This window comes from Capsicum annuum, chromosome 4, assembly GCF_002878395.1.
Source record: "Capsicum annuum cultivar UCD-10X-F1 chromosome 4, UCD10Xv1.1, whole genome shotgun sequence".
NCBI classification, from domain to species: Eukaryota; Viridiplantae; Streptophyta; class Magnoliopsida; order Solanales; family Solanaceae; genus Capsicum; species Capsicum annuum.
Window position 1 is genome coordinate 230,672,599 of NC_061114.1, and position 11,519 is coordinate 230,684,117.

Below are 11,519 nucleotides of genomic sequence, written 5' to 3' on the forward strand. Positions count from 1 at the left end.
AGTGAACTCCACCACTAAAACACTGCAACAGCCATCTCACAACACCATCGAAGCTCAACAACGATGAAACTGTACAAACAAACTTCGATGAAGCTCAAACGGAAATAACCAACAACTTTATCGTCACTGCTAGAAATGACGAAAACTAGCCATCAATATCCAGCTTTGGAGCATGTGAGAGTTAATGGGTGTTGGTATAAATGGGTATTTTATTGATGATTTAAAATTATAAAAAAAAAGTTGTGTGTTTAAGGGGGCAGAATAGTGTTGTTTGTTGTGTCGATTGATTAAAATAAGGAAAGAAATTGATGGAATGTGGGTGATAATGGAGGAAATGACTCTTGGTTGATGGAGAAAGGAGCAAATTCTATCGTGAATTTTGTATGTATGTGTGTAGAATGAGGAAGATGAGTCCTTCCCCCTTTTTTTCTGAATCCCCTCATCAATATATCTCTTTTGTATATATATGAGGTAAGGGTGGGTAGTGATGAGGTAGGTGGGGTCACGTGGGGTAGGGTAGGTGGGGTAGAGTTTGTTAGGATAGGGTGGGTACGTGTTGTTTTTTAATTGGGTGGGTTGTTAGAATATTAGGATAAAACAAAATTAGGTTTTGTCATTTTGTGGAGGGATTATCACACGGGTGAGGGTACATGGTAGGATAAGGTAAACAATAGGTAAAAATGATATCGGGGAGGGACGAAATTAGGTGTCTACACTTGCCTCACTTTCCATGTGGAGTTTGTGTTCCTCATTTTAAACACTTACAAGTTATCTTCTCCCACCAATGTGGGAGAAAGAGTGAACTTTCCAATTTGGTAATACACTTTCTAAATTGGTGTCTCCCTTCTCTCCACAATTTTTTCTCCAATTTCCATTCACATATACACCTTGAACCCAATAGTTATTTCTTCTTTTCCTACTAAAAGCTTGTAATTTACTAAATGTAAAATCAAATCCCTTAATCTATTGGGATTAGCTCATGTATATTTAGTATGCTATAACTATTGTTTTTGCAGAAAATATGGGAACAAATAATTATCCTCATGAAGAACAAGAAAGGTATTGATTTGGACAAAATGAAATATTTGTTTATGGTACTAAGAGCAGTAGTACATTGTTATGAAAGTAGAGTTACTCGGATCAATTCTTCATCACCACACTGTAAGAACAAAACAAAAACACGGAATGCAACAACATTAAACCATTTGATATAAATTAATATAAAAACAAGTCTTAATTATGATATTCATTTATGCTGATTCAAAAAATAATAATATTGAGGTGTAACATTACTTAAGCGATTCAGAGGCGATTTCAAAATTTACAATCAAGACATTATTTTTATAGAAAGGATATGATTTATTATCCTAACATTTTGTCAATTTATTTTTCATATGCGAATATGATTCAAACTGAAAGTAGTGAAACCTACTGAACCTACTCTAAATCCTCATTTGAATTAATGTTAGTTTTGCTAACCTAATCAATAGGGATAAAAAAAAAATAAAAAAAGGAAAAACTATTAGGCAGTTTGGTATGGAGTTTGGAGGCTATAAATTAAATGTCAAACATATGGTACATGTGAATATCTCTAGAGTTTCTGACCCCAAAAAAATATATTAAAATTTGATTCAATAACAATAATAATAAATTCAGTGTGATTTCACAACATTAATTATCAAGTTCGGATAAAATGACATGTGCAAATTTTACTCCTATCTGAAAAAGGTAGAAAAATTAATTTCTATAGACCCTCGGCTAAAAAAAAAGTACCTACAGGCAAAGATGATAACAAGATAACCGAATACGTAAATAATAGTGTAGTAGTTCAACGATAAGAATTCAAACTTTTAAATCTTGTATTCGTCTTTAACTGATATTTATGTCAGTGTTAGATAGCATGTACATGTTAGAATAGTATTGTCCCTCGTGAATATTTACAAGTTGGTCCGATCATAGTCATAAAAATTGAAAGAAATAGAGAAATAAAAATAGCGATGAAATCTATGTTGTTCGGAATTTTACGAAATTTAGATAAATCCAAAGAAACAAAGACACTGTGTAATAGCGATGAAACCTATGCTGCTCAGACTTTTACGAAATCTAGATAAATTTATGGCGGATCTTTTGAAGTGGATATATACATATATTAATCCACCCTTATCAATTTGTTCATCTTACTTTCCTTTATAATTTGTTTCAGAAAAATATCTCTTTCTTTTCTGACAATTAATTTAATTTTTTGCATGATATATTTAATACCATAAATTTAAAAATATTTTAATATATTTTATCATAAAAAAAATTATTTACCTTTTAAAATTTTTACGTTAAATCAAAATCAAATAAATAAATTAAAATGGAAGAAGCATGTTATATAGTTGTTCACCAAATAGTGTAACAAAAATTTCTATAATTCAAAAAAATAGTTTCATTTAAAGAACATTTCTCAATTCTCATGCTTTCCCATTTTTTTTTTCAAAGGACAAAACAAAAAAGTCACTAAAGTCTCGTGAATTGATGAAAATATGGTCAAAAGGACATTTCAGGAAATAAAGTGATATAAAAAAGCCTATATCGATATTTATGATAATTTACTTGTATCTCAAATTTTTTAATTTAATTTTTTATTTTATTTATTATTTTTCATTAATTAAGACTTAATTATTTTTTTAAAAAAATTAAAATGTAAACATTATTTAATAGAAATATTATGATAAAGTAGTTATGATATTAATTATTTTTTTAATCAATATGCAATATTAAATTGACACGAGTAAAAAATATAATTTTATAAATTCATTCGTTAAAAAACTTTTTGAAAGTTATTAAGTGTGAATGCTTATAAAAATGTAATTAATATTTTTTAATTTAATAAAATAATTATAGCAAACTTATTTATATTTGTGAGTGAAGAGTAATAAATAAATATTTGGAGCCAAAGTTGCTTCTTTTGAAACCCCTTTCACTGGCGCCGTCTCTTCATTTTTTGGTCACTCTTTCTTATTGCAGTAAGTTTTTTTTTTGAATAAATTCATTTTTTTAAACATATAATTTCGATCTTTGTTGCCATCAACTTGATTTTTTATTTTTTTTATTTTTTTAAATTTGAAAAATGTGTTCTTTAATTTGACATTCATGTTTATGGGGGAAAATTGAATTTTTTTCGAGGTGGGTTTTGTTTTTAAACTAAGATTTAGTGGATTAGCCTTGTTGGGTTTTTTTTTTTTTTTTTTTTTTTAAAAAAAAAAGAGTTTTTTTTAGTGGAAAGTATATAAATAAAATTGAAAATTTGGATTTTTAATTTGACATTTCTGGTTATGGGGGAAATTGAATTTTTTTTTAGGTGGATTTTGTTTTTGAATGAAGATTTAGTGGATTAGCTTTGTTGGGTTGTTGTAATTTTGAAGTGGATTCTTGTTTGTACAGTGATATATATTCTGGTAATTTTGACTGTTTTAATTTTCTTGTATAAAAGATACTTGTTTTGTTATGCCCCTTATGAGTTGTTCAAAAAAAAAAAAAATTGATTTGAGCTTATCTTTATTATTTTATTTTTTTTCAAAATTTGTTTGTTTTTTCATCATCATATTGATGGTTTGTGCGATATCCTGGTGGCCTCAATGGCTCACATAGCGATTTATGTATTTATGTTATGAAGTGTTGGGTTAGGTTAGCTGAGATTGTTGTTGTTGTGGTAGCTCGAGATGTCTCGAGCCTCCTGTTGTATCAATCAATGACTATATTTCAGTGTGGGTGGGTGGGTGTGGTGGGGGGGGGGGGGGGGGGGTATTTCTCAGAGATCACTCGACTAATAGTTATTATTCGAGAAAGTTACTTTTTTTGTTGAAAAAATTGGAATTAAGGAGGAGGAGGATTTCTGACCATATGAGAAATTAACTCCGTAATTTTTTGTTTCTTCAGATTTTTTAAAAATCTGTTTGCTACTATTTGCTTATAGTACTTAGTTGAATATACAGCAGGAAATAGAAGGGCAGCCTGGTGCACTAAAGCTCCCGCTATGCACGGGGTCTGGGGAAGGGCCAAACCACAAGGATCTATTGCCTTAGATGTGAAAATATGGTTTTACAGTGAATGAAATCTGAATGTGTCTCTAATTTCAAAATAATAATAATAATCTGAACGTGTCTCATTTCTTCTCAAGTGTTCAATTTGTGTTGAGGAGTCCGTTTGGTATTGCTTGGCGATACATTTATTGTATGAGTTAGCTCTAATGAATACTTTTTGGCTTTAGCTTATACTTCCTTTATTAATGGAATTGGTGTTTAATCAATGTTCTTGAAATAGTTATAATATTAAGGGTGTGTTTGGTATGAAGGCAAATGTTTTCCATGAAAAATGATTTTTCGGAAAACAAGTGGTTTATTTTACTTATTTTCTACTGTTTGGTAAGTAAGTAAAACATATTATTCCAACAGCATTTATATGTACTATAGCAAAACATATATAGGGGTAAGATTTGACGGGGGGGTGGGGGTGTTCGGTGTGGAGGGAGGAGACAATGAACTTGGAATGTTTCTTACGGATCTTGTTTTGCGAGACTCATTTTTCTCATTTTAAGGAACTTGTTTTCCTAGAGAAAATGTTCTCCAGAACCTTTTGCCCAACCAAACACGGAAAAATTGGAAAATCCATACCAAATACACCCTAAATAATATCTTGTTTCTTTTTTATAAAGTACTCGATGATAACTTCTTACAAATAAGAGGTAGTATGTTGTCTTCTTAATCTTCAGTTACCAAGACCTTCATCAATGGGCCATTTTCCGTATATAGGACCCGTTTCTCCATGCTCTTATCCCTTTTGTTATTTTAACTATTAAGGGAACTGATGAAATCTATTTCGGAGCAACTAATTTGTATAAGCAATCATATTCAGCTGATGCACTGTTTTTTCTCTTTTAGAACATCTCTTGTTATTTCATTTGGTAGCACGCAAAATATAGTTAAAGGAATTGAGTTCTCTATCTTTCTGGTAGTTTTTGATGTCTTCCAGTTCCTCTAGCTTGTAAACACTTGTCTAATATCCCCTGAAAATACCATTTAATATTGTGTTGTTGTAAGAATAAAGTCCATTTCCCAGGTTGCCGTGCACGTGCATTGTATAAAATATGATTTACTGCCTCTTAAATCGTTCGCATAGGTAAAATCTGTTAGAGAGAGTCTTCTAACTCTAATGTAGTGGAGTATGATATATTTTTCATCTTTGCTTTCTGATCAGGCTTCATTCTGATAATTTTCTGCTTCCGAAGGGTATCGATAATAATCTCAAAATGATCAACTCTGAGCCCATTCATAGTGGTGTGACCACTGGTGGAACTGGTATGCCAGCGTTTGATAAGCAGCATCCTGGTGTAACAAGAAAGACAGCTTTGAGAGATGTGCAGAATCAAAAAAGCATCTTGATGAGTAACCATCAAGAAAATTCACATTTTTTAGGGGCAAGCCCCATTGCAGATCCAACTAGGGTGTGTGGAACTAAGAGGCTTACACCCGAGCGCCCTTTAAATACCAGTTCTAGCATATCTTTGAGCAGCAATGGTACAAATGACAATATACTAAATGCACGACGAAGATTTGATCTAGAACTAGGCAGAGGTAGAATTCAGAACAATATGGACAAATTTGTGGAGGCTACTCACTCAAAGAACCTGGTTCAGTTGCAGAGGATAATTCCTCAAAAACAAAGTCAGCAGAGGGAAGGTAGTAGTGGTCATCCTCCTGTAGCAATGCCAAACCATTCGACACCTATGATGACATTTTCTCATGGTGGAACGTCAATTCCTAATTCTCTTGGCAAGGCCACCCACAACTCTCATGCTGCTCAAATTGATTCTACTAAGTTTTCTCCCCAACCAATGCGTACTTTGGATGTCAAGGTGGATGACGGTCAGCAATTGACAGAACATTTCATTCGTCTGCAGAAGTTCTTGAAACAGTGCGATGAAGCGAACCAAGCAGATTACCTTCAGAGTGAGTCTTAAGAGTCTTTCTACATAGCTTATCAGCAATTGACTAATTACATTTTGACTGCTTGTTTATGCTGTTTGTATGATTTTTCTTTCTATCAGTGCTTCTACGTTTGTCACCACCCGAGCTTAGCAAACATGCTGTTGACTTGGAGAAAAGGGCTATCCAGTTGACAATAGAGGAAGGTAAGCTGATGTTCAACTGTTGGTCTTTCCCCTACCCTTCATAGATGGGAGTTTCTGAATGGTTCACATGTTTAGATTAGATGTATGCATGTATAATAAAACTTCACTCTTAGTTGCGAATAAGCCGTTACTTAATTTGGTGAAAGCCTGCTTCTTATTGATATATCTATTTATGACTATCAGTCAAAAAGTGGAGCTAAGTGTGAGTGGACTTTATTCAAGGTTTCTAAATCTGCTGCAAGTCTATTTTGTGCGGATGCATTGATAAAACAAATTTGGATGTTGGCCAAGAAAATAAGTCAAGCAACTCCACCATAATATTGGGGGGGGGGGGGGGGGTGGAGGGGTTGTAGCACCATACATTTCAACTGGTTTGGGTTCGCATTAAGCTTAGTAAGTGGTTAACCTTTCAGAAAGAGACTGGACTTTAGATTTTGTTTCAAAACAGAACTTTTTTCGAGTGAGTTGGTTTGAAATTCCTTTTTCTTCACTAAAGATTTCTACAATTTTTGAAAGCAAATGTGCTGCCTAAGGAATTATTTGTTTGGTCTGTAAACTACCATTTGTAAGTGATAGGAGGGCTCCCTACAACAGCAACAAATGCTGCACTGGTGCTTTCAATATTGCCACCAATGCTATTTGGGTGTGTATTGCTGGAGCAAATGAAAGTGTTGATAGATGCTGTTACATTGGCTAGTTGAATCTCCTCTTGCATTTTGGTTAACATAATTTGATGTTGAACTTTTAAGAAAGTCAAGTGTTGAGCTTACTATATGTATTTCACCGACTTATTCTGCAACAAAATGACTCCTAGAGATGTTTGATCGGGTTATTTAGCAGCTTGGAGTATGCATGATTTGATACATCTGATTTAGACATAAGTATCTTCTTAAGTTTATACTTTAAAGTAGAAAATCATTTCTCGGTTTAGAGACCAGGATTTGAACTTTATGGGTTCAGGGATCGAAATTCTACCACATACGTTTGCTATACTGGGATTGGAATCCATTATTTGTACTTTAGTGTATCTTTAACACATATCCAGGGTCCGAAGCTATTGGATTATGATGAATCCATAACTTGTACACTAAGTCTGCCCTGTCTCTGTTTGAATTCAGTACCCAACACTCTCCCGTGCATGACTTTTTATCATGACATGTTATTATAAATGGAAATTCCATCATGAAAACTATTTGTTCGACTTCTCATACTTATGTAGATGTTGAAACCCCTTTGGCTTCTTTGTGTGTTTTATTCTTCATATTTTGCACCCCCTTTAGTGAAAGCATCGACTCCGCCACTGCTTAGGAGGTGTTTTAATTGAAACACACAGAAAGAGTCTGGAGACAGGTACTTAGGAAGTCTGACTGCAATATGGTTTCAATCCTTACATGATCACTCCTAGCTTCAAATGAGTCGAGAGTGACGCTTTACGCCTTGAAATTTTCTTATTTGCGAGTTCTTTATTCACATTAATCGTATCCATTCGTTGTTGGTACAGGAAAATGCAACCAACACAAGAACAGTTCAATAAAACTTCCCTTTTCTCTCTATTCAATGCAGGAAAGGAGATGCAGCGAGTGAAGACCCTAAATGTTTTGGGGAAATCCTCCCCGTTTGCCAACTCAAGTCCGACTCCAGTTCCATTAGTCCCGACCAAGAAATGATGAGCACGAGGCTAATGGCAATGGTTCATGTTGTGCTGATGCAAGGCCTATTTTCAGCCCTCTACTCCACGGGGTACAAGATCTTGACCGGAGGCTGTTGGGGCTTTGGCTTCTTTAGACATCGATAGTCTCTTTTTATTGTTATAGCGAGGCTTTTCCTTTGATTAGCTTAGCCCTCTAGAGATCAACAAGTTATCAAACACTGTACTTTGGTATTCTTTTGGGTATAAGCAAAGCAATTCATACTATCTGTACATTTTTCCTCCATCCTATGCTGCTCGAACCCTTCAAAAATGTCAACCGGTGTGTGTCAGATCCTTCAAATATACTGTATTTTTGAAGTATCCGTCACGGGTGCGGCAACATTTTTGGAGAGTCGGACCAATTTAGCCTCCTATATATTTGAAGTTTGCTTTCACTTTTTTCTTTTTTAAAAAAATAAATAAATAAGGCGTAGTGAAGGTGATTACAAGGTATGGAATCGAACTCTCATCAACAAGGTAGAAGTTCACGTAGCCAACCAATTGAGCTATTAAGATTCTTCCATTTTCTTCTAACAAGGAGGAGTGCATTGTTTTGTTGCTAAGATAATTTTTGCAGGTTCTTCGTGTTACTATTTGTTGTTTTGTGTAGTTTGATTGTAGCATAATTTTATTTTATTTTTCATTTTAAAATAGTTCATCCTTATTAATTTGATACTTCTCTAAAGAAAATATTTATTAGGAATTTGATTTTACTTACTTGGTCTTATTAATTATACTTTGAAAATATAAATTTGAGTATATACACTTTAGATAATCATTTAATAATAGGACAGTATTAAAATAACATAACAAAATCATTTTTATTTTAATTTATAAACAAATACTCCCTCCGTTTCATTTTAATTGATCCTTTTTTGAAAAGTGTTTGTTTCAGTTTAGTTATCTCATCGATGAAATCAAAAGAATTTTAACATCTTCTTTCAATAATACCCTTCTTATTAGATTACTAAACAAGTTATATATATTCAAATTTATATCTTCAAAATATAATTAATAAGACTACTTTGGTAAAATGGACCCCTAATAAATATTTTTCTTAATGGGTGTGTCAAGTCTATAGGGGTGAACTAATACGAAACGGATGGAGTATTATTAACAAGAGGACCAACTAAAATGAAACAGAGGGAGTAACAATATTGAGTTGTGTTTTACTCCCGCGATTCAAATTATCCGTCTCAAATTGAGATGACACATTGATTAAAAAAAAAATTAATAACATGGTTAGTTTACCATAGTAAACCTGTTAAATGATATTTACATTTTAATTTGAAGAAAAAGTAATTAATGCATATGGTAAAACATGAAAAATAATTTTTTATCTTTTTTTGATTAATGAAAAAAGACGAGTAAAATGAGAAATCAAATTAGAAAATTTGAGACGGATAATTTGGGACGGAGAGAGTACTACCTATCATATTTTTTACTTTTTTTTTGGGGGAACCCCAAGATAATCTTCAACCACTACAACCTCTATCACCGCCTTTGCCCTTTCGGGTGAACACATTGTATGCACTAGGTAAACCCTCACACTGTGTAGAACCTGCAAACCACACGGGTAATTTAAACAGCACTAGGCAAGCGACAGGCTCAATTTAGAATTCATTGTCATCCACGTGGATAAAAGCCCTCCAAACCAACTGAACCATCGTGAAGGACTACTACTTTCTTTTTCCAAGCTGTTTTTTTTTTTCTTGAGCCAACCGTCGTCTATTAAAGATCGCCTCTCTACCTTACCGATGAAGTAGAAGTGATATGTCTGTACACTCTACTCTTCTCAAATTTGAGAAATTAAATTGAAAAAATTACAGAAACTAGCATTTTTAAGACTATAATTACAATAAATAGCAACACTTTTTCAAAATTACAACTTATAGCAAAAGTAGCAATATTTTACCCACTTCATAGTAATAGAAGAATATGTATTTTTCAGTTGTGCATATGTATTTATAAGTAATACATATATATTTGTATATGTATTTATATAACAACATTTTACTTAAATATAAAATACAATTTGATACTTTTCGTAATTATAAAATTATTGCTATAAAAGTTATAATTACAGCAGAATTGCTATTTCTGAAATTTTTCAAAATTATTGGTGGGCCCAGAAACTGATGCCCATACTGTAATAATTAATCCCTATAAACAGAATCTTATCAATTCTGCTGCGTTCACACTTATAATCTCCAACCATTAAAGAAACTCCAACATAGCTTTCATAAGCCACTTTGGAATATTAACTGGGCTGTGCACACACTTCTAGGTCCTTCCATGACACGTGTCGTCATCACAACGGCCCAACTCATCTGTGTTTGTAGAGAGATTAGCTTTGGGATAAACTCCAAAAGTTTGATAAGAAAAAAAATTGCCTTACGTACTACTCAATAAAAATAAATAAATAAATAAATTGTGTGACGTGTGGAAATGAGTTGGTACCACAATTTATATTTATTGTATTTTACGGTAAAAAAGATCTTGATATAATTCACCACAAAATAATAGTAGAAAATTTTAGCTAACTGTTACCTATTAGAAATTGCTTTTCTATCTCCTCCTGCAAATTAGTAATAAAATCTAAGTACATCTCACTTTTTTTTTTTTGGATTTCAAAGCATATTAGCATGTTTGTCGTAGAGTAGTTCGATGTTTTATATATTAAATCTTCTGATATAAAATAATCATACTAGCATATTTATCGTAGAGTAGTTTCGCGTTTGATGTATTAAACTTTCTGCTGCGGGAAGACATAATTCAAGAGTCTATTATACATAATTTTATTCAACGATTTTGTGAAAAATTTGTCTTCACGATCTGAACCCACGACTTCTTAATCACATGACAAAAACTTTTACCATTTATTTTAAGACTTTCCTTCATAAATTACAAATATTATGAGAAAATATTTTAAACTTTAATTTGTAGAGTTTAATGTTTTTAAAAATTAAATTAGGGTCCAATGTTTGTTGTAAACTTATATTTATGCCTTTTTTGTTTTGTTTTTTTTAGAAAAAAATATAATCTAAACTATGGCATAAGAAAAGGACATTTATTTAATCAACCCCACAAAAAGGCAAAAAATCATTTGATAAACAACAAGATTTTGATTTGTGGACCCTCTCCTTTCATTTTTAATTTTTTTTTTTTAATTGATTGAGACTAGAAATATAGTTAAACTAATTTGAAGAACATCTAATCACACTTTGTAGTAACCTATTATTTAAATTTTTATTGACTTTATCATTTTACTGTGAAACTTTATCTACTAATATAAAATTTACAGATAACTTATTTTATTCATCTAGTTTTTTTACCTCCAATGATATAAGATATAATTATTATTATTTTAATATCTTCAATTTTAAATCAGCATTTATTTATATCTAAAATAAGGCCTGAATGAAGATAAATATCTCGTAAAATTAATTGAGTTGTACAAAAAATAATCCTCACGACATAATTATCCAAATAATATAAAATAAGATAACAATAAGCAGGGGGCAATAACAAATATTTATATTCAATTGTAAAAATAGGAAAAAAGAAACTAAAAATGTGGATAAGTAATGGATATTATTATTATTTTTAATTAAAATAAAATGGGTAAAAATAGAAAAGCGAGCCATAAAAGGA

General features: G+C 32.0%; 1 protein-coding gene across 3 annotated transcripts; it reads left to right on the top strand.

The window, feature by feature from the left end:
* The first annotated feature begins 2,445 nt into the window (after nt 1–2,445).
* LOC107866794 lies at nt 2,446–8,090 on the top strand. Of its 3 annotated transcripts, none has more exons than XM_016712783.2 (4): nt 2,446–3,011; nt 5,242–5,993; nt 6,092–6,175; nt 7,739–8,090. In XM_016712783.2, the coding sequence occupies exons 2-4, from the start codon at nt 5,294–5,296 to the stop codon at nt 7,840–7,842; spliced, it is 888 nt and encodes a 295-aa protein (XP_016568269.1). In that variant the 5' UTR covers nt 2,446–3,011; nt 5,242–5,293; the 3' UTR covers nt 7,843–8,090. The 3 variants fall into 3 exon arrangements, with proteins under 3 accessions (XP_016568269.1, XP_016568271.1, XP_016568270.1); XM_016712785.2 differs by having other exon boundaries at nt 2,869–3,011; nt 5,273–5,993; XM_016712784.2 differs by lacking the exon at nt 2,446–3,011 and adding an exon at nt 3,064–3,443.
* The last annotated feature ends 3,429 nt before the right edge of the window (nt 8,091–11,519 follow it).